This window comes from Aspergillus oryzae, chromosome 3 (assembly GCF_000184455.2).
Source record: "Aspergillus oryzae RIB40 DNA, chromosome 3".
NCBI lineage: Eukaryota > Fungi > Ascomycota > Eurotiomycetes > Eurotiales > Aspergillaceae > Aspergillus > Aspergillus oryzae.
The window spans coordinates 4,909,240-4,936,833 of NC_036437.1; the positions used below are offsets into that span (position 1 = coordinate 4,909,240).

Sequence of the window (27,594 nt, forward strand, 5' to 3'; positions counted from 1 at the left end):
CCGTACCATTCGGAGCCAGATCCCAGCACATTTGGCTACCAGCGAGCTAGCTTCGTGGCCCAATCAATTTGAGTCAGCAAGTATAAAAATGGCGAGCGACAACCATAGCCAAGACTCCAAAATCATAGTTCAATGAACTACCCGCTCTAGGCGCGTCACCATTGCTAGATCCATCACTCCGTGATGTACTTCGATAGATAACCATCGACAGCCTCAGCCCTGGATTAACCGTGTCTAGACTTCCATCAATAACAGGCCGAGGCCGTGGGATCCCTTCAAATTGCAATCTCTCACAGTGGGTTCGTTCGGTGGGATCTTCGCTAATCTAACTATATCCAGGAGATGATCGTTCATGGCAACTTGGCAACAGTCTCCGAATGCTGTTACGGTTGGTCTGATGCGTCTGCAAGACTGACTGCGCCTCACTTGGCGCGCTATATTTTACCTTTCCTGGTAAGGCATCGTGGCCTATGATTGAATCCCCGAGCCTCATACGGTGAGCATTGATCGCTCAGGGTCCACTCTATATTTTTGGCCCCTAGTTCAAATTTGAGCCTCTGTCGTGATAGATAGTATGATACCTTTAACCTGTAGTCCCGCTCTTGCGCGTCACCCAAACACCCGCGAAAGAAAAATGTGTTGACAATTCGATCGCATATCCCCAGACTCATCTCGTCCGTAAATACCACAGATTCCCCACAATGACTTCGATCCAAAGACAATGTTACTTCCCTAGCGGAGCCAAAGCGCCCAATAATGTTCCCTGCAAATCTGACACAAACACCCACTGCTGCGGACGATCGGATATCTGTCTAGACAACGGGCTTTGTCTTAATGTGGGCCACCAGCCTTATGTGCTCTCTCGAGGTGCCTGCACCAATAAGAATTGGAACGGATGTAGCCCAATTTGCAGTAAGCGGTTCTTCCCCCGTGGGCGACTTCATGTTGGCTGACGGGCATGGTTCATGCAGAAAATGCCACCCCCTCTATCGGGGCCTCCATTACAAATGTTGGCTTTTCATCCGGGAAGGCGGCTACATATTGCTGCGGTAGCCCAAGGACCAATGGATCATCTGTCGTCTGTCTCACCAGTGAGTCGGACAGCAATAGTAACGTCCCATTCACTATCCAGGACGGCAGCCCCATCCTGGGCGCTGCGATGCTCCAGAACGTCACTACACTTGACACCACCGACTCGTCTTCATCGGACTCCAACTCCTCCACGGCCACACCTACCACCTGTCTGCCTTCCCATGACGTCGCGATCGGAGCAGGGGTGGGTGTCCCACTGGGCGCGATTGCTATACTGTTGCTGATTTGGGCACTGTTGGAACGGAGGAAGGCAAGCCGGGCCTTGCAGTCCCAACCTGCGGCGTTGGGTGGCGGTTACAGTGCTTCTGGACACGCGACTGCTGCTGCTGCGTATATGAACATCACTGAGATGAATGCGCACCCGCCGGTAGAGTTGGAATACACTCAGCCAGTGTCTGAGCTGATGGCCAAGGACGCACAGAGATAAACAAGGACGGGCTATCCTTCTATACGTATATACATGACGATACCCATATATACCTAGCGTTCTGTTTGATGCCTAGATGGCAATTAATATCATAATATGTCGCTACGCATACCAATGTTGCGCTCAGTACTGTTCGATAACTGTATAGCATTTCGTACCGTCGCATGTGTTCGTAATTGGGATCTCGCCTATGGAACGAGGGTGTTGAAAAATCATTGAGCGATTGGCACTTCCAAATCCACTGCGCACTGATGGTGCCCATCGGCCACGAAGGGATGGCCACGGTGGTTTCTGTAGGATCCTTAGATTCGAGGCTCTTGAAACCAGCATGCTACTCTTATATCATCGAGGGTAGATAGCCAGACTTCGCCATTTCAACAGCAGCTTTCCGCACAGACTTGTTCCTCTCAGCTTTTATTTGCACGATCTCGGACCCGCCGACTTATACAACGCAAGGTCCAGCAGCAAGTCCAATATTGACCTCTCGTTGCTCAAGGGCCTCTGTCGTGACAGTTATGAGCACTTCTATTGTCAATGGCTCTCTTCGTGATCGTGCTTAGAGATTACCTGGAACTCTGGATGGTCCTCTGTTTCAATATCTTCACATAAAGCGGCGTTCCGAATAGTACAGCATAGGAGGTCAGACAGTTATCATACGCCTTGCCTGCACAGCCAAGTTAGTCAAATTCCCAGACTTATGGTGCATTTTTAACCTGTTTACAGCATTTATACTCGCTCACAGAGATATACAGTACATACGACCATAGGGTGTGGAGAACAGGGCTTCCCGTCCGCTCAGCCGTACTTAAGCCACACGCCGGGAGGTTAGTAGTTGGGTGGGTGACCACCAGCGAATCCCTCCTGTTGTATGTTTTTCTTTTTAGCGTTTTCTCTCTTTTTCTTTTCTATTTGTACTCCTTGACGCGATCTTGTCAGGAGCTAGAGCAGCAGGAAGGCTGGCGATGCTGACCGGCAGTGAACTCTCAAATCAAATAGTTACGTGGGAAAATAGAACTTTTTAGTTCCTAGAACACTCACGTTCTAACATCGGCCTTCATAAGACCAGGGGAACTTGCATTAAAGCCTTTAGAGATAGTCAGGTAGCGGCTTCTTCCTTCCTGCTACCACTTCTTTCGTATTAGCGCGAGTGAACCAGCTTAGTTCTCCTTTACACCGTAGATGTACCTGGGCCCTAGCTTCTAGTTTGTCCCCCGCCATGGTTTCTCCATAGAAATATCAGTCATCTAGACGGAGATTATGGTGTTTGTCCTCATGGCCCAGGTAGTACTGTGTTTCTTTCACGGGGTATACGCGATACCTCATCCTGACTATCCCTTCAAGATCGTTGGGTAATGTACGCTCTCCTCGTAATAGAAACGGCGCTGAAGACCCCGAAGTACTTCAGATTTGACTCCTCGGTGTGTCGCGGATGATACACGGGCCGGTACCATGTGGGACATATCCCGTACATATTTGAAGTTTCTGCTGCAGTGGCCAATCCGATGGCTTCGGTATTGATTCCGGCACACGTTCCGGTGCCAAGATTGACTTGGCTTCAAGTTGGCGCCTTCACGCCGACCCACACGAATAAGGGGAAGGAACTATTTAATTTCCAATAGGCCTCCAGGAACTAAGCCACAGCTTTGCACGGGTGATAGAATGTCAACAGTTCCACGTAACCTGTGGCGGAATTGTGTACGAAATGGCCTCAGAATCAATCAAAGCTCCAGCAGCGGCTGTTACGAGTAGCTTTAATGATAGACCCACTCTTCCTACCTCGGATAACCCGAAGAGTTGGTCAAAAGGAAAGAAATGGACTTTTACCGTCGTTGCCTCTCTCATGACATTCTCTGCCACGTTTGCGAGCAGCGTATTCAGCACCGCGGAAAAGCAAACGGCGGCGGAATTTCATGTGTCCCATGAAGTGACGATATTGGGGCTTAGCCTGTTTATGTTAGTGAGCCATCTAACTCCGCAAATGAGGAAAATAATCCACCCAGAATATAGGACAATAACCCCTAATGAACTGATATAGGGATACTGCTTTGGACCTTTGCTATGTGGCCCATTATCCGAGAGCCATGGGCGTAGTTTACCGCTGATGCTTGGTGTGATCGTCTTCTGTATCTTTCAAGTGCCCGTGGCCGTGGCCCAGAACATACCTACTACTGTAATCTGTCGCTTTATCGGCGGACTGTTTGCTTGCTCGCCGCTGTCAATTGTTGGCGCCATTCTTGCGAATATCTGGGATCCGGTAGAACGGGGAATTGCCGCATGTATATACTCTGGTGCGACATTCTCGGGGCCAGTTCTGGGTCCGATTGTAGGCGGTTTCGTCGTTGATAGCTATCTCGGTTGGAGGTGGACAGCCTGGCTGACTCTTATTCGGGAGGTCTATTTCTGGGTTCTGGGAATGGTGTTTGTGCCTGGGACGCATGCTCCGACGTTGTTGCGCTGGTTCCAGGCTCGTGAATGCTCTTCTGATGCAAGGGACGAGCTAGGGCGAGCGAATGCAAATCTGCCAGTAAGCCACATGAATTGGAGGGAATTCACGACGAAATACTTAGCACGGCCACTTGGTAAGGACATCGCCATCGGGAGCCATGATTTTACTAATACATGAGTAGTTATGTTGGCATCGGAGCCCATCCTTCTATTAACAACCCTGTATATGTCCCTAGTCTATGGAACATTGTATCTCTTCTTCGAAGCATATCCCATCTCGTTTCAGGACCAGCGTGGATGGAATGCCGGCGTGGGGGCGTTGCCTTTTCTGAGCATAACCATACGTGTCGTCTTTGGTAATCTGACCATAGCAGCAACAACTGCCTTCCACCTAAAACGCAAATACAATGAAGGCGGTGGTAAAGTCGCACCGGAGGAACGCTTGATCCCCATGATGGTCGGTGCCGTCGTTTTACCACCAGGACTATTCTGGTTTGCATGGACCAGCAGCACTCACATCACCTGGGTACCTCAAGTCCTGGCAGGTATTCCGATTGGGATGGGTATTCAGGTCATATATACGATGGGCCTCAACTATATTCTTGACGTGTATACACCTTATGCTGCTAGCGCTGTTTCAGAGTATACTTTCGTCCGATCCATGGCCGCTGCAGGGTTCCCACTGTTCGCTACCCCGATGTACGACCGTTTGGGTATCAGCTGGGCGACGTCGCTGTTGGGGTTTGTGTCGGTGCTCATGATGCCAGTACCGTTATTGTTCTATGTCTATGGGGAACGATTAAGGAAGCTGGGCCGCTATAGTGTCAAGTAAAGATTCGTACTTCTTTTTCATATCTGATTAAATTGGGCGTTTGCTAGATTTTTGCAATTTCAACTTTCTACCTCCAGTAACTCAGATTTCTTTTTCCAACCATGGACACATATCCATCCGCACTCGCCCACTAACCAACGCTATATCTCCACCACAGGCCCCGAGTAAATCCTCCTAGCCCGAACAAAATAATACACTAGACTCAGAATAATCGTCCCTACCGTCCCCACCACACTGTAATTCATCGACTGCACATCAGCATGATTATTCGGCGGCCAGAAGCTAAAGAACGTAGCAATGGTCATATAAACGAGCGAGAAGACATTCAGGACAATCCCCAAAACACCGCGAACATGGAATGGGCCCCAGACCAACTGAGCCCCTGCCGTGTTGATCTTGATCTCTGAGCCCCGGGTCCCGTTGTTTCTTTCCATAATTCCGCCAGTGCAACGCCGGTAGAGGAGCAGACCGGCAACAACCATGTATGATAAATAGAGGCCTGATGTGGACATGGAGACCAGACTGTTGAAGGCTACGTCAGAGCCGATGTTGATGAGGTTTAGGAGGAGTGAGATTGTTGTGGTGAAAACGACGGTGTATGTTGGTATTGCTGTGCGCGTTGTAACCTACAATCATTAGCGCTGTTGTGTGAATAGCTCTCTAGTCACCCACCTGACTCCATAGCTGCCAGCCAGGGATTCCGCGGTCCCGGGAAAAGGACCAGAATTGGCGCGATGCGGACGCAAGCATGCCCACTGAAGTACAGAAGCATAGTACGATGATAATAGAAGCCATGACCACTGTGCCTGGGATGGACTCTGTTGCTTGTAGGAAAATACCGACAAAGGGTAGTCCTGTGGGGTCATTGAGGGCTGTATCAATGTCGCCGATACAGAAGAGCAGGGCGAGAAGCATGGCAAAACCAAGGGTTCCGTTGATCAAGACAGTGAGCATTAACGACCAGGGGACGTAAGTAGGTGCGTTGGAAATCTCTTCTGCCATCTAACAGCGGATAAATTAGCACTTTGCTTCATACATTGGTTGCTCAGAGCTTTGTAGCATTCTGGCAGGGATGCCAAACTCGGGGCTGGTGACATACATGGACTGCGGCATCGCCACCGGCAAAGGCAAACACAGGGCCAATTAATCCGATGAAGAACGAGAGGCCTTGAGTCGGCCATTGTCCTTCATTTATGAAATGGGTAAAGACCTCCTTGGCGCTTTTATGATCGGCCATATATGTCAATGGAATCAGGATCGCAAAGAAACCAAGAATGTGGAGTATTAAAATTGTCCCTTCAAACCGTGGTAGAAGCTTTCCCCCTACACAGTTGATAGCCAGGCCGATTAACGCGGTTGCATAAGAATATAAAGTCATATGCCACGCTTGCGGGACGTAGTCAGAATGGGTAAGGGAGATCATTGCTGCAATATAAGTTCCGTTGAGGTAGATGGCGGTTGCATAGGTGGCCTGCCATCCGATGACAGTAAGCCAACCTACCATACGTTGTCAATAACTCCAGCCTCATACATGGGTCCAGGCCCTTCCAATGAATACCACACAGTGGACTCACCCGTGATATAACTGGACAGTTTCATTGCCGACCGAGGTGCCAACATCGAGCACCAGTGGTACTGTCCGCCGGCTGTTGGAGCCCTAACGAGTGGTCAATCAAAGCTTAGAATGTTGGCTCGATATCTTACATTGAAACTAGCTCTGATAATACAACGAAGGTCGCTGTAACACCGGCCCAGACAAAGAGGAACGCATAAACTGACCCAGCAGGGCCACCACTGCGATTATAATGTCAATATCGGAATAGCTCCTCCAGAATGCAATGCGAGACTGTCACATACTTCTGGAAGCCTTGTATGAACAGTCTATCGTGGTACCTGGTATTAGCCGCCACAAACTGAGATAAGAGGAATGTATGAAGACAGTAACATACGCTGTTATACCCTCCCAGGTGATGAGAATCGTGCAACTGAAGCCCAGGATTGACATCAACCCAAAATTCCGCTAAGCCAAACCATGCCTGTCAGATAAATCCCGACCCTTTCGTTGTGGGGGTAGGCAATTTTTACCCTTAGGACAGCGCGCTTTCCAATGCGGGCTAAGTTGATATCATCCAGATTCTCCTGGGATGAGCCGTCTATTTCGTGTAGTGCTGCAGGCGGAGCCTGCTTCAGCTCATAGTGACCCATTGTGGAGATGGTCCGTAGGATAGGATACAGTAAAGTAGACAACCGAAGCTGCTTCAAGCGGAACAGAATCGATTGAAAGGGTAGAGGCTATAGCATTATCAAGTTAAGTGTGCAATGAGAAGATTTTTTGAGCTTCAACTGTCAAGGAACCTTCACTGACAGAGAGCAAGAAGATGTACATACAGGGATGGAAATTTCTTCGGCGCCCTCTCTCTCAAATAAAACTGGCCGCAGAAAGGAGACGCGACTGAAATCCATGCTTCGGTTACAAGCGATGATACGCTAAGTACACAGTTTGATTGACTTTCATGGTCTGGAGGAGGGGAACCTTTACATGTGGACTGATTTCGTTGCAACATCGCAAGGATTAGAGTCAAGCGCGTCTTTAGCTGCATGTCCGTTCCCTAGAGCAGTCCAATCATATCACTACTACTTGATGACGGCACAACCTAGTAATTGCCTAGAATGCCCAGACGGGTCTCGGATAATTTGGCAAAGCTCTTAAAATTCTTTGTGTCTAAGGCGTTCATCAATTAACGTTCTGACTAGACAAGGTACTCTTGCCGTCCAGCGCTGACAACCCCTGGAGGAAAGATTTCGCAATTCAGTGGCGTCGTAGACGCTGGCCTACTGCTGTCTTGGATCTTGTGTACCCGACCGGGTAATTTCCACCTTCGTTAGATTTGTTACCATGGAGGTGGTACGGTTTGCTGGTGGGATGGTTGATGAGATTACGAGGAGCAGTTAACTCTGCGCAGTGGCCGTCGTAATAAGTTCCTTGTCAGCGTTTCCCATATGCTCGATGTGCTACCTTTTCCCCCTTCGCACGCGCAATGAGTAGGCTTGCCAAAGACAACTGGAAGCCCACGGTCAATGTGGTGACCTGGTTTCTTATGACTACGGCGATCCTCTGCGTTCTCACTCGGCTGGGCACCAAATACTGGATCTTCCGACGGTGGACGACAGATGACTACCTTAGTATTGTCTCGGTGGTACTGTGTGCGGCGCAGTCTCTAGCCATGTCGATGGCCACGGCATATGGATATGGCGAGCATTATGACAGGCTATCAGGTGCAGCTGTGGACAGCATGTTAAAGGTATGTAGGCCTTGTTTCTCCATTTCGAGAGATCACTCATATCTTTAAGTCACAATACGCTGCAGCTATCCTCTTCATTATGACCATGTGTTTCTCAAAATTATCACTTATCCACTTCATCTGGAGCGTGACACCAGCTACATCCGACCGTCGCATTGCTATCGGGCTAGAGATCTTCACAGTGCTCTGGGCAGTGACAAGCGTTATCGCCTCTATTTTCCAGTGCACGCCGCCTCGAACGTGGGATTATCTGAGCGGGAATTGTTTCAATATTGTATGCTCTCAAATTCTCCACGAAGACCAAGGAATGCTGCTAACATGCGAGGCTAGAGCGCTTGGTGGAACTATCTTGCAGCAACGAATATCTTGTCTGAGGCGGGGATCATCATCCAGGCCCTTCTAATTATTGTCGGAATTCAGGCAAACTGGGGAAAGAAAGGCACATTGGCCAGCATCTTTAGCCTTCGCATATTGTGAGTAATACCCTCGAGACTCACTCTTCTAGTACCGAGCGGCTGATCAAACACTCGAGTGTGATTGCCGCCACCATATGTCAGCTTATTTATGTCAACAAAACAATCAATTCCGAAGATCCAACGTTCGACACCTGGTCGGCCACCGTCTCGACGCAGCTTGTTCAATGCTTGAGTGTCGTCACAGCCTGCTCCCCACAGTTCAAACCATTCATGGATAGCTTGCGCTCCACAGGCATGCGCATCGACGGGTTGACAAGTTACAATATGGCATCGACAAAGCGACACGGCTTATCCTCGTTGCGTTATCATTCGACTTTTCATGGGAGTGAGGTTCACGAGCTTACTCCAGTACGTCCAGTCAAGGACACATACGAGACAACAGTTACTGCGTCGGGAGCTATATCCGACGGGGACGCAGAGAGTCAGTCAAGCCAAACTCATATTATTCGGGAGGTCAGGACCTTCACGGTGACCGAAATAGTACGCGATCGTCGGGAGTAGTTGAAGCTCCTCGCGAAGGGCTTCGGAATTATTAGTCCACCACTGGATGCCATCGTTTTGTCCATCCTGTGGACCACTGCGCACTAGTGCTCCCTCGGTCGGTCTGCCGGCCACCAAAAATAAAGTAATTAATATGTGTTATTATCTTAGCCAGTACTATATTAGCCAGATATGAACGCCGCCTTGGCGTTTCACGTAGCATTCCATCCCACCAGCCGTCCTTGGCGTACTTTTGTGCATTTTTCCGAGGGTACTCTGGGTCCTATCCATTCAAACGGGCTGTGTGCGTGTTATGGGATGTACGTCATGTTTTACGAATAGTATTCTATAACACAGGTACGCCGATGGCTATAAAAAAGACATGGCCTAACATATTCTACGGACTACAGAAGGAGAGACACAGACGCCCTGTGGTTCAGAGCAAGGGTCAACGTGGCATTCCTGACCCTATGTGGTAACAATCAACGTAGACCACAACAACTAATATTAAGCGTCGAGAGTAGGGGAGTCGGCACGGCCCGATGGTCTCAATCGACCGTGATCCGTCCAATGTTACATAGACTACGGGGAATCTTTACGCCAAGTATTCTGTCCCGATCCCTGTCTATTAAAAAGGAGGGGGGTTGTTAGAGTCGGGCTCGGGAGGCGATGCTTCTGGTCTCCCTGTCTGTGAGTCAGTGAGAGCATTGAGTGCTGGGTTTCTGTTCACTACTACAATAAACGTACAGTATCTTTGGTGTTTCCAGCGAGATACACATGTACCTCGAGATAATTAGAGGAAGTATATAGATATGAATAAACATGTCTGTTCAGCGTTCTGTGGATCGGTATGTCGAGAGAGCGGCACATCGGTTGAAATTACGATAAAGTAAACTTCATTGCCACCTGACGAGATGAAGTAACAGTGAAGACGACGAAAACAATATAATACAGGCTGAAGTTGAATAGGATCAATCTTAACCTATGGAGTCAAGTCATTCTTGTGGTGCTGCAAAAGTATGCTCTTATAACATGTATCCAAATAAAAAGGCGCTGTATATTAATCGGCCGGATGGTGTAGTTGGTTATCACGTATCGTTAACACCGATAAGGTCCTGGGATCGAGCCCCAGTCTGGTCATTGCTTTTTGTCCTTTCTCCATTCGCCTCTCTTTTTCAGTTTTTCAGATTTCTTCTGTCGTTTTTTCGTTCTTTGCTTTTTTTAGCTCCTCTTAAATCGTTGCTTCTCAATACTTTTCGTCGCTGAGTTTCCGGACTCTGTTTTAATCTTCCACTCATAGCCATGATTTAATATCCGCATACCGACCGTGACATTAATGTGTCCAAACATTAGATCGTAGGTTCAGCTTATTAAAGGGGCTTTAGTTTTGCCTAATTGATCGCATAGTATTACTTCCCAGTTGTATTAGGCATAGAAGGTGACGTTGTTGTGAGAAGCGCATCAAGTTACAGAATTCTGTTTGGCATTGCGGATATATATAGTTCGTGCATTAACACCCTTTGACAACTACTGTTCGGCATACAGACAAGAAATAGACATAGAAAATAAACCAGATTAATACAAGAGCCAACTCACTATCAAACAAGTTGTTTCCATATATATCCATCGATATAGTAAGGGTCCTTGACACCTCAACACCAAAGCCCCTGGCTACTACACGGAATAGGCCGAAGCCAGCTAGTGTCTCAAATCAAGTCAATCAAAGTTGTGGCGTCCCTGAAGCCAAGCATTAATATCTCCACCCTCAGCAGGAAAATTTGGATACTCCAATGAAAGACTGTATGGAGCTTGGTAAAGCCCGAAATCCAAGACAAGTGCTAAATGCAATAAACTAGTGGGGAACTCCCAAGGCCAATGAGAGATATGGGATAGGGCTACTATGTCACATGTTCACTCCACCTCGAGCAGGCAGCCACAGTTTGTGGCAAGACACTAACGATTATCACCCGTGGGTCTTGGCCCTTCAATTTTCCCCTGGCACGAGAATGTTGTTATGTCGCGTCGCTATCCCTTATACTGAGATGGTAACTGTGCCAGGCCGTGATCAAGCTCGTACGGGATGAGGATTAGTTGCAAAGATACCATTTCGGGCAGTAAAACGGCAAATGACCTCGAAATGGGGCAGAATAGCGGACTTATGGAAGAGACGGTCAGGTACGGACCTCGTGTTAACCTCAATGCATTCATCGTTGATGAGAATCTACGCAGGATGGCCCTTCCGATCGGCAGCAATCGAGAGAACAGAACTGGTGTGGGATCCACGAGACGCCTGGAGACCAGTACCTCTGCGAGCGCCATACCTTCTCACACTGGCCGGTCTTTTGCTGCTGACAGCAATTGCTCTCGAGGTTTGTCGTCAGTACAATGATAGAATTGGCTGGCTAGTACGCTACAAGCATGCTAGCGATCTTCCCACGACTGTGTCAGTTGCCTACGTCATTGTTCCAACAGCCATAGCGCTGGTCGTGGTGAACCTATGGGAGTTTAGTTCCTGTGATGTGATGCGACTGGAACCTTATTTTCAGCTGGCCAAGTCGCGAGGTGCCTCAGCAACAGTACTTTTCACAAACTACAGTTTCTGCTACGGAATCTTCGCGCCTATAACCGCCGCCCGCAACCGTCATTGGATTGCGCTTTGCGTGTCGCTAATGTCTTTGGTTATCCGGATGCTCTTACCCTCCTTATTTGCTGGGATGATAGTAATGGGTGAGCTAAATCTTACTGATCCCAAGATCATAGAAACATGGCCGGCCCTTGTCGATTTGCAAACCCAAGAGGGGTGGATGGCAGCGGAAACATCTGGCCTCAGTGAGTCTAGCCAAGATGCTGAGTTCCTGTCACTTCGATCACCCCATTACGCAGCTGCACCGGTTTCAATGCCTGTAGATGATGAGAATGATACATCCATGCTGCGCCTGAACCAAACGATATATTGGGCGAATCTGACTTGTGTGGACATGCCGCTGTATGGGATCGCGCCAACGACGCACTCTATGAACTATACGAGTTCAGATGACGAACAGACAATTTCATGGAATATGCGCAATATATCTCTTCCAACTCTTAGCGATAGCACTGCAGGCTGCTCGATTAATTTCGCACTCGACAGCGTCGCCCCCACCGATACTGAACGCTTTCAGCTTGGCTACTGGGAGCCAAGTCAACCTAGCCGGAATTCTAATACCACTTCTGCATTTACTGGCAGTGGCTGCGGCTCGCCCACCTTATACGGCGTAGTGATTGAAGGGGATGTTTTGAAAAACAACTCCATCAAGCCATCAAAGGCCGCGGCGTTTGCTTGTATGGCTACTTATCATTACGCGGAAGCGGAGGTCTTTATCGCAACAAACACATCAATCGTCGCAGCTCAAATCCAACAGGACACAGTTAGCAGCCTCAGTCCAGCTGAGTTCAGTATCGACCAGTTTGAGGATCAATTCCGCGTCGGGCCTCGCGCGGCAGGCATACGAATAATTAACACTACCAGCTCGTCTAGCCTCTTCGACACAGGTTCCACATCCAAGTTCATAGCACTCGAAGAGTATCAGAAAAAGCTGCGTAACTCATGGAATCACAGGTTTCTCGTCACGGTGAACAAAATGTTCGATCCTACACGACCTACGAAAACTCATGCAGAACAGCAGAGTGTCTCAGTGATCCTCCAAATGTTGCATGACCCAGCTATCCATGCGGAAATCATACTCTGCGTAGCTTCTCTCCTGCTCTCCTTCCTAGCCTTTGTCTACCCGCGACGACCTAACTTTCTTCGAAGCGACCCGGGGTCAATTGCTGCGCAGTGCGCGATTGTTGCCAATCTATTTAGCCCAACAATTGCACTAGCTCGACCCGATACAGATTTTGATCGAGCCACTACCCGACAGCTTCTCCAGTGGGCTAAGGGACTATGGTGCCAATGGAGCGGAGTGTCAAAGGAACGCAGATTGGAAATCGTATCACTCGATGGAAATCCGGTGCCTCTTGCCACAGGTAAGTCTCGGAGAAAGAAGGATTTTATGCCACATTTCCTAAGGCTACCGTTGTTCTTTATGGAATGTTTATCGCTGGCTTTCGTACTCGCCTTGTTTGGGTTGGCTCTTCGATATCTTCGCATGGACGACCCTAACTCCATGACCGGGCCCCAGCTGGTCTTGTATGTTTCCATGCTCTTCGTCCCGACCATAGTTGCATCTATGATCAGCGCACTTCTAGCATCAGTGCTTCGCCACCTCAGCGTCCTGGAGCCGTGGACTCAGTTACAGAAGGGACTGGCGACAGCAAAACAATCGCTGTTAATGGACTATGGCTGTCAAACTTCGTTTGCAGTGCTTTGGAAATGCGCACGCCGAGGCCCTCGCCTCCTCGTGATCATCTCATTGGCATGTATTTTGGACCTGCTCTTGACTGTTGTGAGCGGTGGCCTTTTTGAGCCACAAGTAAGACACTACTCGACAGCTGCTTCTGGCTTATTTGCGACGTATAACTTGTCCACGCTTTCAAGACAATCCCAAAGCCCGGTTCTAGACAGCTACAGTGTTATTCCCAGCGCTATCACACAGGACGCCCCTTTCCTGCCGTGGACTACGTCCAACCACTCACTTGTGCCAATTCGCATTGATGGGCCGGAAAGCGAGCGTACTTTCTATACGGCTTTGACACGTGGTATTGGTGTGAATCTCATATGTGAAAGCCTTCCATCTAGCGATTCAGGGATTGACGGTAATTCAACGAACCCATACTGGCGTTATACAACATTCAATAGTAGTACGGAATCTGCATGCTCTGTAGAGGCGCCATGGGCAGCGTCTGATTACCCCGAGAACTTTATCCATTTTATGGCGCCCACGGGGTCCTCTGCATCGACGGAATGCGAGACATCTACACTCTTGGTTATTGCGCGCTTGGATAAAATAACAGGGAAATCTCTGCACCGGGATAGTACATTTGCATTGCACTGTCAGCCGACAATCCATATCCAAGATTTCCTGGTCCAGTTCGACCACTCTGGCCAAGTAGAAGATTACGAGGCGGTGCCCGGAAGCTCGATCACTGACGGTCCATTGTATCAGAATGCATCTGATCTCCTGGGACAATTTAACATGGCGTTTACGCAGTCAATTCAAGCCCTTCCTGCTCATCCAAATTCGTCATTTTACCAGTATGACTGGCCCGGTGTTTTGACGGCACGCACAATTGAGAAGCTGAATCCCAAATCGGATTCGGTGGACACTGCACTTCTGATAGATGCCGTCCAACTCACCTATCGAACAGTCTTCAGCACCTACTTGACTCTCTGGCGAGATTTGTATCTTCAGCGTTTGCCCGAGTCCCATTCCATCACTATCGATGGAACAGTCACTCAGGGGGTGTGGGGTATACTGCCATCAACGCCGTCAATTCTGATAGTCATCATTCTTGTGTCCCTGGATGTTGTGTTGATGGTTGGTGTATTCGTCACCTACCGTGGGCGATTCAATGGACCACGCATTCCCAAATCTATTGGATCTCTCATCCCGTGGATTGCACATAGCCAGATGATGCGTGATTTTAAGGGCACTCATGCGTGGAGTGAAGTACAGCAACGGAAACATTTGGAGGAACTCGACCGGACGTATAGCTTGGGAACTTTTCCGTGCCCAGATGGGATGAGCAGGATAGCCGTTGACTACAAGGACGACGAGCAAGCTTATGAGTTGCATGATCTGGCGACGTCAGGAGCGGTACCATCGGAATCGACTGCTCAAGAGCCACAACACGGTTACCAGGGGGTCAGTCGTACGCCGCAGGGTGGACCTGTGGACACCATCTGTGCGGACCGCAGATAGAATTCAATGGATACGTATAAAAGGGAGCCGGCTGCCGAATCTATCCCTGTAGAAAGATGGGCTCCCCATCTCTTCTCCGGCTGGCTGCTCTTCAGTTACCTTTCTAGTGTTTATGACTAATGTTGTCTCAATTGTGTCTAATTCCTCTCCATACTAGTGTAATAGAAATACCCCGTAAATGAGTAAGTTCATTGATAGCCTCCTGAAAACGGTGTACGCCACCGTGATGGAGTGCGTAAGATTGCACCGGGCTTAGACTATCTCTAAGTAAGTCATCAGAAGGCTTACGGGTAACATTGTGCAGCTTGGTGCCCAATAGGTCTGTCTTGGCTGCATGACTCCTCCTGGTGGGCACCTCAATTGTGACATAACCATGAACAGCGGTGTGCTTGTCGTGAATGAGACCGTAAAAGTTCCGTACGTTTCTCCAAAGACAGCTGAATACATTAAGGTTTTCTCCCATATGGGTCGATATGGGGGACTAGATCGGACCTCTATGGGCAGAGGATGAGGGGCTGGATCGATAAATCTCATTGGTAACAAATAATCAAATTTGCAGACGCATACGACTAAGTATGCTTTTACTAGCCTGGCACTTTTGCGTGGTATGGACAATTCTGTTTACAGACTTTTCTGGGGAAGGTGCAGAGTAATTTTACTGATGCTTTCCAGAGCCACGTCGTCCTCGGCGACCCACAGATCGACCACACCATTGAATTGTCCCGCTCCACGCTGATAACCCCTCATTTCAATGCATCGTTTACCCGGAAGGCCGGACTTTGGCTGCAGCTTTGCAATGTGCAGATACGTGGCATCTTCAATCGGTGCCTCAGTGGCCGGCCCCAGCACATCGACCAGGTCCTGTCCTTGCTTGTTGCGCGCTTGTATGTACCGGCGGAAATGACCTGTCTTCTTTAGTCGGAAAGCTTTGAACTGTGTACCTCCAGCTCCACCGATAATAATTGGGCCTCCAGTTTCAGTCCCAGTCCATGATAGTGGGGGCAACCTATCAACAAGCTCAGAGATGAAAAACAGATCATCAAGCGGGAGAATGTGACCGTCCGCAATCACCTCGGGCCAACCCCGGCGCGAGATATCGAGTGGCAGAGAAGGAGCCAGGAGAAGGTTCCACTGATACTTCTCCAGAAGACCTTTAAAGAAGTTTTCCCGGGCCTTTTGGATTGTCAAGTTGTAGTTTGGCGCCACTTTCAGATCCAGGGCGCCGATCAATGCCCAGTATTGGTCTGGATTGGTAGCTTTATCATACCGGCGACTGCCCTTGCCTGCAAGGATAGTAAGGGGCACAGGGTTGTCATAGTAACCAAACAGACCAGATCGAATGATCTCACACAGAATTTGTTGAGCGTAAACACGGTTTTCCCGCACCGAGGTAAAATCTCTGAAGAGAGGGTCGGGATTCCCTTCTCCAGTGAACAGTGCCATAGCGATATCTCTGGCAAGTTTGGCGGGGACGATCGCCAGGTCCACTACGGTTGCCTCATCGGAATGAAACCTCTTGTCCTTTGGCACATCGGGAAGCCTGGCTCCGTGACGATCGACCAGGCGGGAATGGTTCAACAGCACCCCTTCCTGCAGAGTCCAAATCGACGTAAGCCAGGGCTCACGTTCCCTGATTCGTTGTAGGCCCGTACTAAAATTCTGCAGCCATTGCCGTAAAGGGCGTTCGGGATAGTGATTCCGCAGAAACTTCCCCACGTCAGAAGACTGCGCCCAGTTGGTGTCATGCAGCCATATAATGCTGGCCTTGGCATTTTTGTAGATTGCCCTATCCAACCCCTCAATGTTAGTCAAGTTCACGGGGAAAGCGGCAGAGACGAGGACTTACATTTGTTTCCCGATTTCTTGCTCAGCAATGTCTTTATGGGATCCGCCTTGCGGGACACACATCCAGTCCCACCAGACGTAGCGTTTACCCATACTAGTAATGACTTTTTTTGCCTCGTCCAGTGAGATAGCATCTTTTGCTAAGCGTGGAATTTTCCAGTCAATCCCATCTGGAGCATCTTTCTCTGGGACAGTATCTGTTCTGTTCCAGTATTTGCCCCACGTGTACGAGATGATGCCATAACCATACTCGCGATTCTTTGGGTCTTGGTGAAAACGAATGCGAGAATATGCTCTCACTACCCAGTCGTCTAGGTCGAGGAGCCACCGAGGCTGATTAGAAATATTAGGGGGGATTTCAAATCGAGGCTTAGAATTGTTGGAGGCATTTGGGAGGCTAGACATCCTGGATAATACACCGAAAGTCTAGAGTCGGTGCACTGAATTGTGTTTGAGAAAGATTCTCCAGTATTGCTTTGCTTAGTCCTGAAGCGTAGATTGGAGAACGAATATTGTAGACAGAAGTGGCTGCCTGCAGCATCTTATGGAATGTTTGTATAGAGTTTATAGTTGGCTCTTAATAAGAGGGATTGTAATGAAAGGCTGGCTGAATGATCAGCTTCGTTTGTGACAGACAGCGAAGCGAAAGTTTAACGGGAGCGAAAAGGTGAAATAGGCGGACGCAGTACAACGGATCAGCATCATTTAAAACCGAAGATCAGTAGGCAACTATGCGTCTGAGCTAGAACAACTCACCAATGTCCTCAGGTGGCATTATAGCGCATGAGCCGCTCAATTTATACGACAACGCCAGAAAAACATTAGAGAAGCACTTGTCTTTAGTGACAATACTGACAGATATCCTGAGTTGGTCGAGGAAGCAGAAAAACCGTATACAGAACAATGATCTGCTCACTAGGTGATCGGTAACTGAAAACAGGGAGAGCCAACTGGATTCACAGGAAAATGCAACCGATTTGGACAATTGATTATAACGGATTGGTAGGATCAACGTGGAGAACTGTACGTCTGCTTTACTGTATTGATAGTTCTAGCTGGATGTAACGCCGTCTAACTCGCACGGACTTCAATCTTCTCAGCTTCCACTGGCGGTCAGTGTGGCTATACTTAAGTTCTGCACGGTACACTTTCGACCCGCCGGACTAATGCATAGGCCAGCTCAGGTATATTACACGTGGACTAATAGAACTAGCTAGGACCCATGCTAACTATATAATACTGCTATAGACTATTCAATGGTAGTCACCTGTAACGTGCATTATTCCAAATGCTATTATGTTAAGATGGGCCATTACTAAATTACCACGCACGTCCCTTTCGGACCGTTCCACCAATGTACGGTTCCGGACCGTGTGGCAGTAATAACTTTACTAAGTCAACTTGGATCGCTTGGTCTAGGTGGATTTGACCTTGGGTTTTCTACTCCTCAGTAGAAAATGTGATTAACCAGGTAATTATCCAGGTAGTAAGAGATATAGGAAAATGAGTTGATGCGGATTGGCGGCATTGGGTTACCCTAACCGCTCGGGGTTCTTACTGTCACGACTCACCACCAATAACACCACACTGGATAGTAGATGTCTCCGACAATGTGAAGGCTACATTCATTTAACATATAACTCTGTAATTTCTATCATGAACCCTAGCACTTTAAGCCTAGTTGAATCCAGTCTTCTAACAATCCTATAGCTAATCTAACCATCCAACCATTCAACGGTCGGCATGAGCTCATCCCTTAGCAGCCAGCAACCTTGGCATTTAAAAAATCTGGCTGCAATGTTGTCATATAGTTAGCTGTAAACGACTAAAGTAATGACGTAACTAAGCCGCAGTCGCCTTGTATTTAGGGATTCTAGAAAAAAGGTACGCTGGCGTACAATTGGCAGAGATGTGAACTGCCAGGATCGGTGACTGAAGTTGGCTGAAACGGGGATTTGAAGCCCTGGATGGGGGATAAGCTTGAAATTTCCGCTTGATATAACAGTCATGATTGGCTGGATTGACAGCCGGTGGCCATTCCAGGGTAACGATCGTCGGTGGATCTCTAGGGCTAGAGAAGATATTTTTACGTCGTGGTTTCCACCAAGCTTATTCAAGCTCAGGGACCATTTATCTATAATGACAGTTGATGCTATACGATCCTTAGTAATATGCGTCATGCTCACCATTACTCAACAGGGGTCAACGAGTTCTAGAAATCGGGATCGACATGTCCTATGGTCGGGTTCCTTGAAACCCGTTGTATATCTCCCGGATTCTGCTGCCAGCCGGCATGACATCCCGAGTAATCAATGATGAACATTCTAGAGCCCCCAGATGCCGTACAGGGTAGGTGCTCGATACGTTAAAAATTCCTGTAGAAAAATAGAGGGCTCGCTCTGTTGATTGCCAAGGAGTAGATGAGATTTTTCTTTTGTAAGGGTTTCCGGCTGCTCGTGACATCATAGATCCGCCGGCCGGGCGAGAATCCGCTCAATCAGTGCGATAGGGTTGTTTTGCCACGCGACTCACTGATATCAACCAGGGAACGTTGGACACAATTAGATAACTTATTGGACATTTAAGCATACTGTGTCAAAAGTGTTGCTCTTGGATATCATGGCCCCACCGCTCGTAGTTTATATAGCAGAAAAGGAAGGAGGGGCGCTTTTTTCACATCGTTGATGATGGTATGATATAACTTTTTGATAATACACCGATTTAGCCTATTTTTCTTATTCCCTATTTATACATTGTACATCTTTCCTTTCTACTTTCTCCCCTTCATTTTCCTTTACTCATATATGCTCCATCGTTGGAATTAGACGCCCTTAAAATCCGAGATGCCGGAGGAACAGGACCTGGCCGATGGCCGTCAGGACAGGAACAACGACCTGAATACAATCCAAGAAAATAGAAACGAGCCATCAACAGCCAATGAACAACAAAACAACACGAGACAAGACAGACAGCGCCCACCACTACATTATCACAACACCGGATCACAGCGACCCGCCCGATACTCCCAACTCAGAAGACGCCAGACGAACCAGACAAGTCGGACAAACCAGACAACTCACACAAATCAAACAATTCCCTCTCTTGCCGGCCCACGAGAACCCGACCCTAACTGGACTTACGTTCATCCAGAATATCATGACATGAATCCCGACTATGGGAAGAGCAATGAAGAGCCGGTTTGGGGTTTAGCGAAACCGCTTCCGCGTGTGGTCCGACCAGGTATGCGCCGCCATGATGGCGGGGGGACAACGTCTGCCTATCCGACAGGTCAGAAGGGGGAGTCGGAACCAGTGCCTGAGTTGGAGGCCACTCCGGATCAGGGAGATGAGCATGGAAAAGAAGGCCAAGACGTTTCTAGTCCTGGGCCGGGCGCCCATGGCGATACAATGGTACACCAGGAGATGTCAAATGCGGATGCCCTCGACAGAGTATCGCGTCCGGTAGAAGACGAGGTGACAAAGGATGCGAGCGATCCGTACGGTGGTGAGGCAGAGCATTTTAACAAGTGGTCTAGGGTACGTCACAGACTGCGGGAGCCATTTGCTGAATGGTTAGGGGTAAGAAATATCCTGTCCATACGGAATATTGATTAAGAAATACCGTACTAACAATGGAATTGACAGACTACAGTGGCAATGCTAATCGGACTATGTGCGACTCTGGCAATTTCCACCGGGAAAGGTGATGCAGGCAACAAACTCACTCTCTACTGGGCATGGGGACTGGCAATTACCGTGGGAATCTACATTGCCGGTGGGATCAGCGGTGGACATCTAAACCCGGCCATTTCCATTTCCCTATGGATTTATCGAGGTTTTCCAGGACGGCGATGCATCTACTATGTGATTGCTCAGATTTTGGGGGCTCTCACAGCCGGCGGACTTGCTTATTGCATATACCGCGATTCAATTTTCCACAGCGGTTCCAACAGCGGTACCGGCATCACAATGGGTGCTACTGGTCTAGGATTCTATACCGAGCCCTTGGCGTACGTCCGCAATGTGACGGCATTCTTCAATGAATTTGTCGCTGCTGCTATCTTAATCTGCACAATCTTTGCCATGGGTGACGATAGCAACGCTCCACCCGGTGCGGGTATGCACTCGTTTATCATTGGCCTGCTGATCTTTGTGTTAGCAATCGGTTTTGGTTATAATACTGGAGGGTGTGTATTTCCCTATGTATTGGAAAGTTCTGTGAGAAATGGTCTTGCTAATGGAAGTATAGATGTTTCAACCCAGCCAGAGACCTTGGCCCTCGCTTGGTGGCTCTGATGGCAGGATACGGTGGAAGTACGTTCACGGAAAGAGGGGGATGGTGGTTTTGGGGAGCTTGGCTGGCTACCATCTCCGGTGCCCTGGTCGGGGGCGCAATGTATGACATTTTCATCTTTATTGGTGGAGAGTCTCCGATAAACTATCCACGTACTCGTCGCCAGAGGTCCAAGTTGAAGAAGGAAGCCAAGTGGAGGAGAAGGCTTAATCTGGGGCGCCAGAGGCTGCCCAGTATCGAAGAAGGAATCAAGGAGCTGGATGAATGAGGCTTGACTTTAATCCATATGTATATAGAATTATAAACGAAACATCATTTAATGCGGCTCTGTATTTGCATCCTACACTAATTTTGATATCATAATCCACCTCGGATGAATCCTGACTTTCATAGGCTACCCCATACATAAGTCCATGGTCAAATATATCACCGACGAGGCTATAGGTATCTTCGCCACAGCGGCGGATAACAAATAGCCGATCTACCCCTTGTAGGGCTACGATGGCGTCGCCATCCCGAACAGTATCCGAAGCATTGTACATGCGTTTTGCGCCAGTAAGGCCGAGGCGACGTTCCTGCTCCAAGACATACGGTAACACTCGTTTTAACTGCTATCCATTCTTCTTCGGTGACATCCTCGATTGATTGAAGCAACGAATAGTCGATGTCTAAAGCTAATGCTTCAACCCGCTTTATAATACGATTGTAGTCTCCAAGCATCTCCTTAACAGTTGGTGAGCCTTTGGTCCATTCCAACAGCTCACGCGACCTGTGCCGAAGATAGGCCCAGAGGTGAAAAGAGAACATTTCACTTGCGTCGACTAAATCGTGGGGAGGTGGTGACCATGGAGCTCTTGCTGTAATAGTATGAAGTGCGCGAGTGGTATCCTCGATTGAAAATCCGTCGGGTAGAAGTTGTTTAAGATTAGCGAGAAACCCAATATGTGACGTGGCGCTAGTCTCATGACAGGGCCAAGCAGTGTTTGAAGTTGGAGTCGACACATAGTCTAAGATTCGTCCCTTGACCACGAGGATGGAATTGCCCATGTGGAAATAACTCAAATGAGGACCGCCTGCTCTAGGGTGGGGTGTATACACGTTGAATTCCATAGTATGCAGAGGGGTGATATTCTCGGCGTGGGCAAGTGAGAGACACTAAGAAGGAAGCGTTGAGCTGGGTTGACGCCATAACAGGGCAAAGCATAGGAGGTTCAAGTTGATAGCATGCTTAAGCACACTGGCTGAGAGTTGTTTGAGTAGCATATCGACGGTGTTCAGAGGCGAATAGTCAGGAGAGAGACCTAGGACCTCAGCATCATTGGAGAGGGACAGGATGGCGTATACTTTGTCTCGGGGATCTCCGCAGAGGAGATGCCGATACCTCTGTAGATTGTGGAACAAGGATGGCCGGGTATGGCGGATACCAGGGTCCAGCCTGGAATATCTCTCCCACCAGGTGCTATACTGGATTTGCTCGACCGTAGTCCAAGAGAGTCACTTTTCTGACGAGTCTTTCCGGCCTGCCTCGCGATACACCCACGGCAGGTGACCCGTGGCAAACAGGATGGGTATAGTCATTATGGAGTTCCAATCCACCAGGCGGTGCCCACGTAGCGCTGTGATCTCTTTGTTTATCCATTGTTCCTAGACGATCCACATTCGCTAAGTCCTTTCCCCGTATGCTACCTATACTAGCCATCTCTACCCCTGATTGATGTACAGTTTTGATATTGTCCCCTCATGATATGTTCTTTCTTGTACTAGCTCTAGGCCTGGTGGAAGTTGCTCCGGCTGTATGCTACCATCATGTATTCGGCTCCAAAAACCTTCGATACTCCCTGCTTCATGTATCTAACGCCATGTATTTTCGGAAAAATGGTTGTATATTCTCTATAGCAACCGTATTCATCGCTTCTCCTTGGGGACCACAACAGGACCAAGGTAGGTAATCACCTGTTTTGCACACGAGTATATGTCTTTCATCATTGCAGCCTGATGGCTCTTTTCCTTCTCGTCCAGCTGATTAATGCAAATCTGGTCGATCCAAAGCACCTTACTCTTCAATTCTCTAGCGTCTCTCAGATTGCCCAAGGCATCACTCAGATTCTTTGTTAAAGGAATCGAACCGATGCTGCTTCCATGTTCATCGAGGATAATAGCCTCATTGGCCTGTTCCTGATTGCCCCATGTATATGAAAGGGCTTGAAAGCTGCTGTTCGAGATTGAAACGTGGGAAATGTACGCTTCGATGCGTTCCTTATTTGTACCGAGTTCAATGACGCGAATATCACTGGGCTCACTCAGAGGCTCATATCTGTAACGAGGAAGATCCATATTCTGCTGGATAGGAAGTTAGAAGAAGGAGATCTAAGGGTAAGTGGCAGGTAATGTGTAGATGATTACGGGCGGTAAGCCCAACAGCTTCTCTGCTAGCCGCTCCTGTGCAGTCAGGGATATAGTCAGTTAAGGCTTTGGATTGGTCGAGGCGTATTTGCAGGGCGCAGCATAAGTGGCCATCTTTGAAGCTTGTGTTGGCAGGGTGGCGGGGTGCATGCATGAAGTTCAAGGGTCGAAGCGCTGGCAGGCGCTTATAAGAAGCCATCCCAACCTATCCTTGCTAGCTAAATTCCACCCCATTACATAGCTGCACTGCAGTCGCATGTCTTACTGGGAATAACTGTTTGTAATTTAACCTGCCTCCAGTGATCTCCATCGAATTTCTTTTTCGAACAGACTTTACTAGAAGGCAAAATACCAATGAGTGGAGTTCAAGAAAAACATTGCAAAATGCCACAAGAGCATACCTAACCGAAACAGCCATCAAATACATGAAAACAGTACATTCAAGACAACGCAGGAATTGTAGTAGAAGTCGGCCATCCAACTAGAGTTCTAAATTAACAGTTATTTGAATCCGCTGGGCACCTATCCCGATCGCTAGGCCCAGGTAACCCGGGGATAGCCGATAAAGGCAAGACTAAAACTAAACAAACAACAGTTCAAGGGGCTCTGATGTATCTTTGGAGTTTCTCTTATACCTAGGCCAGGTGGGAATTTGTTCTGAGAGGCTCTAGTTACAACATTTAAGCTGCAGGGTCTCTATTTCTTTATGGGTAGGTCAGTATAAGCAATACGATCACTCACCGACTCCCTCTGTCCCGCAGATTATATCGTCACATCTTCGCCTGGTTTTTCCGTTAGGCCGATTTAGTCCACCGTAGACTCTCTGCTAATGCAAATCTTGCTTGGTGGTGGCCCAGCAAAACAAAACAGTGTTCGGGGTGCGGCAGCCCGAGCGGAACTTAGTAAACCCCGAGACGACATACTTAAAACAATCTCTAAAGGCTTCTTATGAAACTTAGCATGATTATTTCTAAATACGTACCATAAACCCTATCTGCAGAATCGAACAATGGGCAAGACCTGGGACGTTATTATTGCTGGCGCTGGGCCGGTCGGTCTTTTCCTCGCCTGTGAACTGGCCATAGCTGGCGTGTCGGTACTTGTACTGGAGCGAGAGATGCAGCCAGAGTCGCCTTGGAAAGAGGGATTGTTTGGGCGTCGCGGTCTCTATACCCCGGCGGTCGAGGCATTTTACCGCCGTGGCATCTTGAAGAGAATTTTCGGTGATGATGAGCGTCCGACGCATTTGAAGAAGACTGAAGGCTTTCAATATGGAGGACACTTTGCGGGCTTGGTGCTTAATGCAAACAACATCGAGTTTTCACGCTGGCCATATCGCTTGCCAGGACCGTCCTTTCTTCCTGGTCCGACTTCTCTTGGACGTCTTGAGGCTGTGTTGTCGGAACGTGCAGAGACGCTGGGTGTCCAGATCCTTAGAGGTATGGAAGTCTCCCGGCTCGCTGATGAAGGTGAATCAGTCAAGGTATGGGCGGGCGACCAGTGGTTTACGGCTCAATGGCTTGTCGGATGTGACGGTGGACGCAGCACAGTTCGGAAAACTGCTGGATTCGAGTTTGTCGGGACCGAAGCAGAATTCACTGGTTATATTGCGGTATGTGATCTCGACCGACCAGACTTATTGAAGTCAGGTTTCAAGCACACAAACTCGGGGATGTACATAGTTAGCGGACCTGGACAGTTGCATGTTATCGATTTTGATAGGAGCTTTGATCGGTCACAAACTATCACGCGGGAACACTTCCAGGAAGTGCTACGGCGAGTGTCGGGCACAAACATCGTTGTCGAAGCGCTTCACCTAGCCTCCTCCTTCACCGATCGCTCGAAGCAAGCAACAGAATATCGTAGAGGACGCATCCTTCTGGCTGGTGACAGTGCCCACACACACTCTCCACTGGGCGCGCAAGGATTGAGTACAGGAATTGGCGATGCGATGAATCTCGGCTGGAAGCTTGCGGCTACCGTCAAGGGGTTTGCATCTCCTGGTCTGCTAGACACCTACCACCAAGAGCGGCATCCAGAGGCAGCTCGAGTGCTTGAGTGGACTCGCGCTCAGGTGGCGGCCTTACGCCCTGATCCATATGGCCAGGCTATTGCGAGTCTCATGCGGGACATGATCAATACCCAAGATGGGGCGACTTATCTCGCCGATCGCATCTGGGGACTTTCAGTGCGCTATGGCCCGGGCGACGCGCATCCACTTGTCGGTTCTAGCGCTCCGGATTTTGAATTCGATGATGGAATGCGACTTGGAGCTAAGTTAGAGACAGGATCCTTCTTGGTGATTGACTTTGGGAGCAACAACCAGGTGGCAGAGCATGTGCAGTCCTTGCAGTCTCTGCAGTTCATGATTCAATACTGTGCATGTAGCGCAAAGGAGGAATTCGGGCTCAAGGGGTTACTCTTGCGACCTGATGGTGTGGTCGCATGGGTGTCGACGGAGGAGATAAATATAATACGACTGCATGTTGCATTGTCTCGTTGGATAAGTCTCCCTAGTTTCGAGGCTTAAATAGAGCATAGTATATGGCACATCCAAATAATACACCTACAGTACATAAAGAACGAAGTCTGAGAGATACTAGAACGTACAGGGCCAAGCTTGAGCTTATTACATCCTAGTCAACCTGGGCTGGCCATAAGGCATAGCTATCTTATTTACTTTCAACACCAGTCACGTCTTGTTAACAAGCCGAGCTACGAGGCCGGATGGCAGGCCAACGACCTCTCCGGTGCATTTTTGAAGTCTTCAGCCGGACCAGTGTTACCCTTATTCGTCCGCTACCCCTTTGCCTTCTGTTGGGATTTCCGACAGTGTAGATGGATTGTCGCGACTTTGTCTACCTCCAGATGAGGCGGCCTACATAATCTCTCCATGAGAGGAATCTAGCTTCCATTCGATGGATACCTTCTCCTCATGCAATATTGTTTTCCAATTCAACATAATCCCTCATTCGTATATTGCTCTGGAGGCCTCGCTCTACTCATACTGCATTTCAAGACAAGACTGATCTATAACAGCAATTGTGGAAGGGGTCGCGTACGAAGGTCCGTAGCTGTCACAAAGTCTAGAATCGTCCAGGCCACCCTAAAAATAACGGATGGAAGATAGATATATATTTACCCAAATAGGTACACGCCGTTGCCGCTTTAGGGCAAGGGTGACGTTGAGCCCTCGTCTGTGCACCATGAACGCAGTTGTCTCCGTACCGTTCCTCTCTTCTACATCCTTTCATTCATGGTTCCTAGAAGTGTAACCTTGCTGCAATCTGACTCCGTTATATTTCTATATTAGGGTTAAAATGACATACAGCTCCATACAAAATGCATTGCCATTTTGAAGCAATAATTTACATCAAGCTGAATCCTCGGAATCACTCTTTGGTAGTGGCTCGGTATCCGATAATTCCTTCCCATCACATAAACAATTTCTGTGCAGTTCAAGTGTCACATAGCAGTTAAATCACCTCTAGGCTGCTTTCTGCTGACCTGAAAAGCATCAAGTAGTAAGCTTTACGTTACTGGGTTTGACCCAAATCAGACATGGGCGGATATAAAATTATTATCGGCAGCTCAAACGGCGAACGTCCGGAGGCCGGGAGGTTTCGTGACACAGGGCTCTCTACTTCAATCTATATAAGTTCGCTTTGCAATGCAATATTCAGAACGAGCCGTGTGCTGGGATAGAATGTGAACAACTTTGAGTTCCAACCCTATACATCCCTGGAGGCTGAGTTGGGCGAGACATAATACTTGGTTGTTTTTTCGATAGGTATGTAACTACTTCTCCAAAGACAGCGAGCGATACTTTTGATCAAGCACTCTATCTTGTAGACCTCAGAAGGAGTTCTCCCTCAACTCATCTTGTCGATCGCCGTACACCATACTGTTTGAAAAACCTTCGGCAATCAATTACTTCGAGTCCGGATGGAAGACCGTCACTATAATTTGCAATTTGACGAGACAACGGCGGGCGCTCTTTGGTGAGCTACATGAATATGTATAGTAAGTACCGAATATGTATCGATGTTGTTGGATCTTAGTTCTCTCGGCTACCGGTTGATCGATGTGTACCTTCGGCGATGATCCAGAATACCACAAGATACCTTGCCGGATTGGGCACGAGCAAGTATACTCA

At 48.5% G+C, this 27,594-nt stretch overlaps 7 protein-coding genes and 1 non-coding gene across 8 annotated transcripts; 5 read left to right on the forward strand and 3 right to left on the reverse strand.

Moving 5' to 3' along the window:
• Positions 1-1,159: 1,159 nt before the first annotated feature.
• On the forward strand, positions 1,160-4,796 carry AO090026000079 (MFS transporter; the record flags this gene model as incomplete). Its single annotated transcript, XM_023236231.1, has 4 exons — positions 1,160-1,464; positions 3,314-3,476; positions 3,555-4,098; positions 4,147-4,796. 4 exons carry the CDS (start codon positions 1,160-1,162, stop codon positions 4,794-4,796), a joined length of 1,662 nt encoding a protein of 553 aa, XP_023090887.1.
• A 140-nt stretch (positions 4,797-4,936) lies between these two features.
• AO090026000078 (uncharacterized protein) lies at positions 4,937-7,001 on the reverse strand (the record flags this gene model as incomplete). The annotated part of the gene is made up of 7 exons (XM_023236232.1): positions 4,937-5,422; positions 5,469-5,798; positions 5,896-6,293; positions 6,371-6,453; positions 6,501-6,590; positions 6,746-6,816; positions 6,852-7,001. 7 exons carry the CDS (start codon positions 6,999-7,001, stop codon positions 4,937-4,939), a joined length of 1,608 nt encoding a protein of 535 aa, XP_023090886.1.
• Positions 7,002-10,120: 3,119 nt separating this feature from the next.
• On the forward strand, positions 10,121-10,194 carry AO090026t00001. Its single transcript has one exon. It is a non-coding gene; the product is annotated as a tRNA-Val (tRNA).
• A 1,058-nt stretch (positions 10,195-11,252) lies between these two features.
• Positions 11,253-14,897, forward strand: AO090026000077 (DUF3433 domain-containing protein; the record flags this gene model as incomplete). The annotated part of the gene is made up of 1 exon (XM_023236233.1): positions 11,253-14,897. One exon carries the CDS (start codon positions 11,253-11,255, stop codon positions 14,895-14,897), a length of 3,645 nt encoding a protein of 1,214 aa, XP_023090885.1.
• A 621-nt stretch (positions 14,898-15,518) lies between these two features.
• AO090026000076 (uncharacterized protein) lies at positions 15,519-17,147 on the reverse strand (the record flags this gene model as incomplete). The annotated part of the gene is made up of 2 exons (XM_001821523.3): positions 15,519-16,683; positions 16,744-17,147. 2 exons carry the CDS (start codon positions 17,145-17,147, stop codon positions 15,519-15,521), a joined length of 1,569 nt encoding a protein of 522 aa, XP_001821575.1.
• A 3,017-nt stretch (positions 17,148-20,164) lies between these two features.
• On the forward strand, positions 20,165-21,763 carry AO090026000075 (MIP/aquaporin family protein; the record flags this gene model as incomplete). The annotated part of the gene is made up of 4 exons (XM_023236234.1): positions 20,165-20,320; positions 20,387-20,928; positions 20,991-21,137; positions 21,745-21,763. 4 exons carry the CDS (start codon positions 20,165-20,167, stop codon positions 21,761-21,763), a joined length of 864 nt encoding a protein of 287 aa, XP_023090884.1.
• Positions 21,764-22,190: 427 nt separating this feature from the next.
• Positions 22,191-23,369, reverse strand: AO090026000074 (uncharacterized protein; the record flags this gene model as incomplete). The annotated part of the gene is given in 5 exon segments (XM_023236235.1): positions 22,191-22,494; positions 22,534-22,679; positions 22,693-22,717; positions 22,756-22,886; positions 22,965-23,369. The coding sequence occupies 5 exon segments, from the start codon at positions 23,367-23,369 to the stop codon at positions 22,191-22,193; spliced, it is 1,011 nt and encodes a 336-aa protein (XP_023090883.1).
• Positions 23,370-24,447: 1,078 nt separating this feature from the next.
• On the forward strand, positions 24,448-25,968 carry AO090026000073 (uncharacterized protein; the record flags this gene model as incomplete). Its single annotated transcript, XM_001821520.1, has 1 exon — positions 24,448-25,968. The coding sequence occupies one exon, from the start codon at positions 24,448-24,450 to the stop codon at positions 25,966-25,968; it is 1,521 nt and encodes a 506-aa protein (XP_001821572.1).
• Between the last annotated feature and the right edge of the window lie 1,626 nt (positions 25,969-27,594).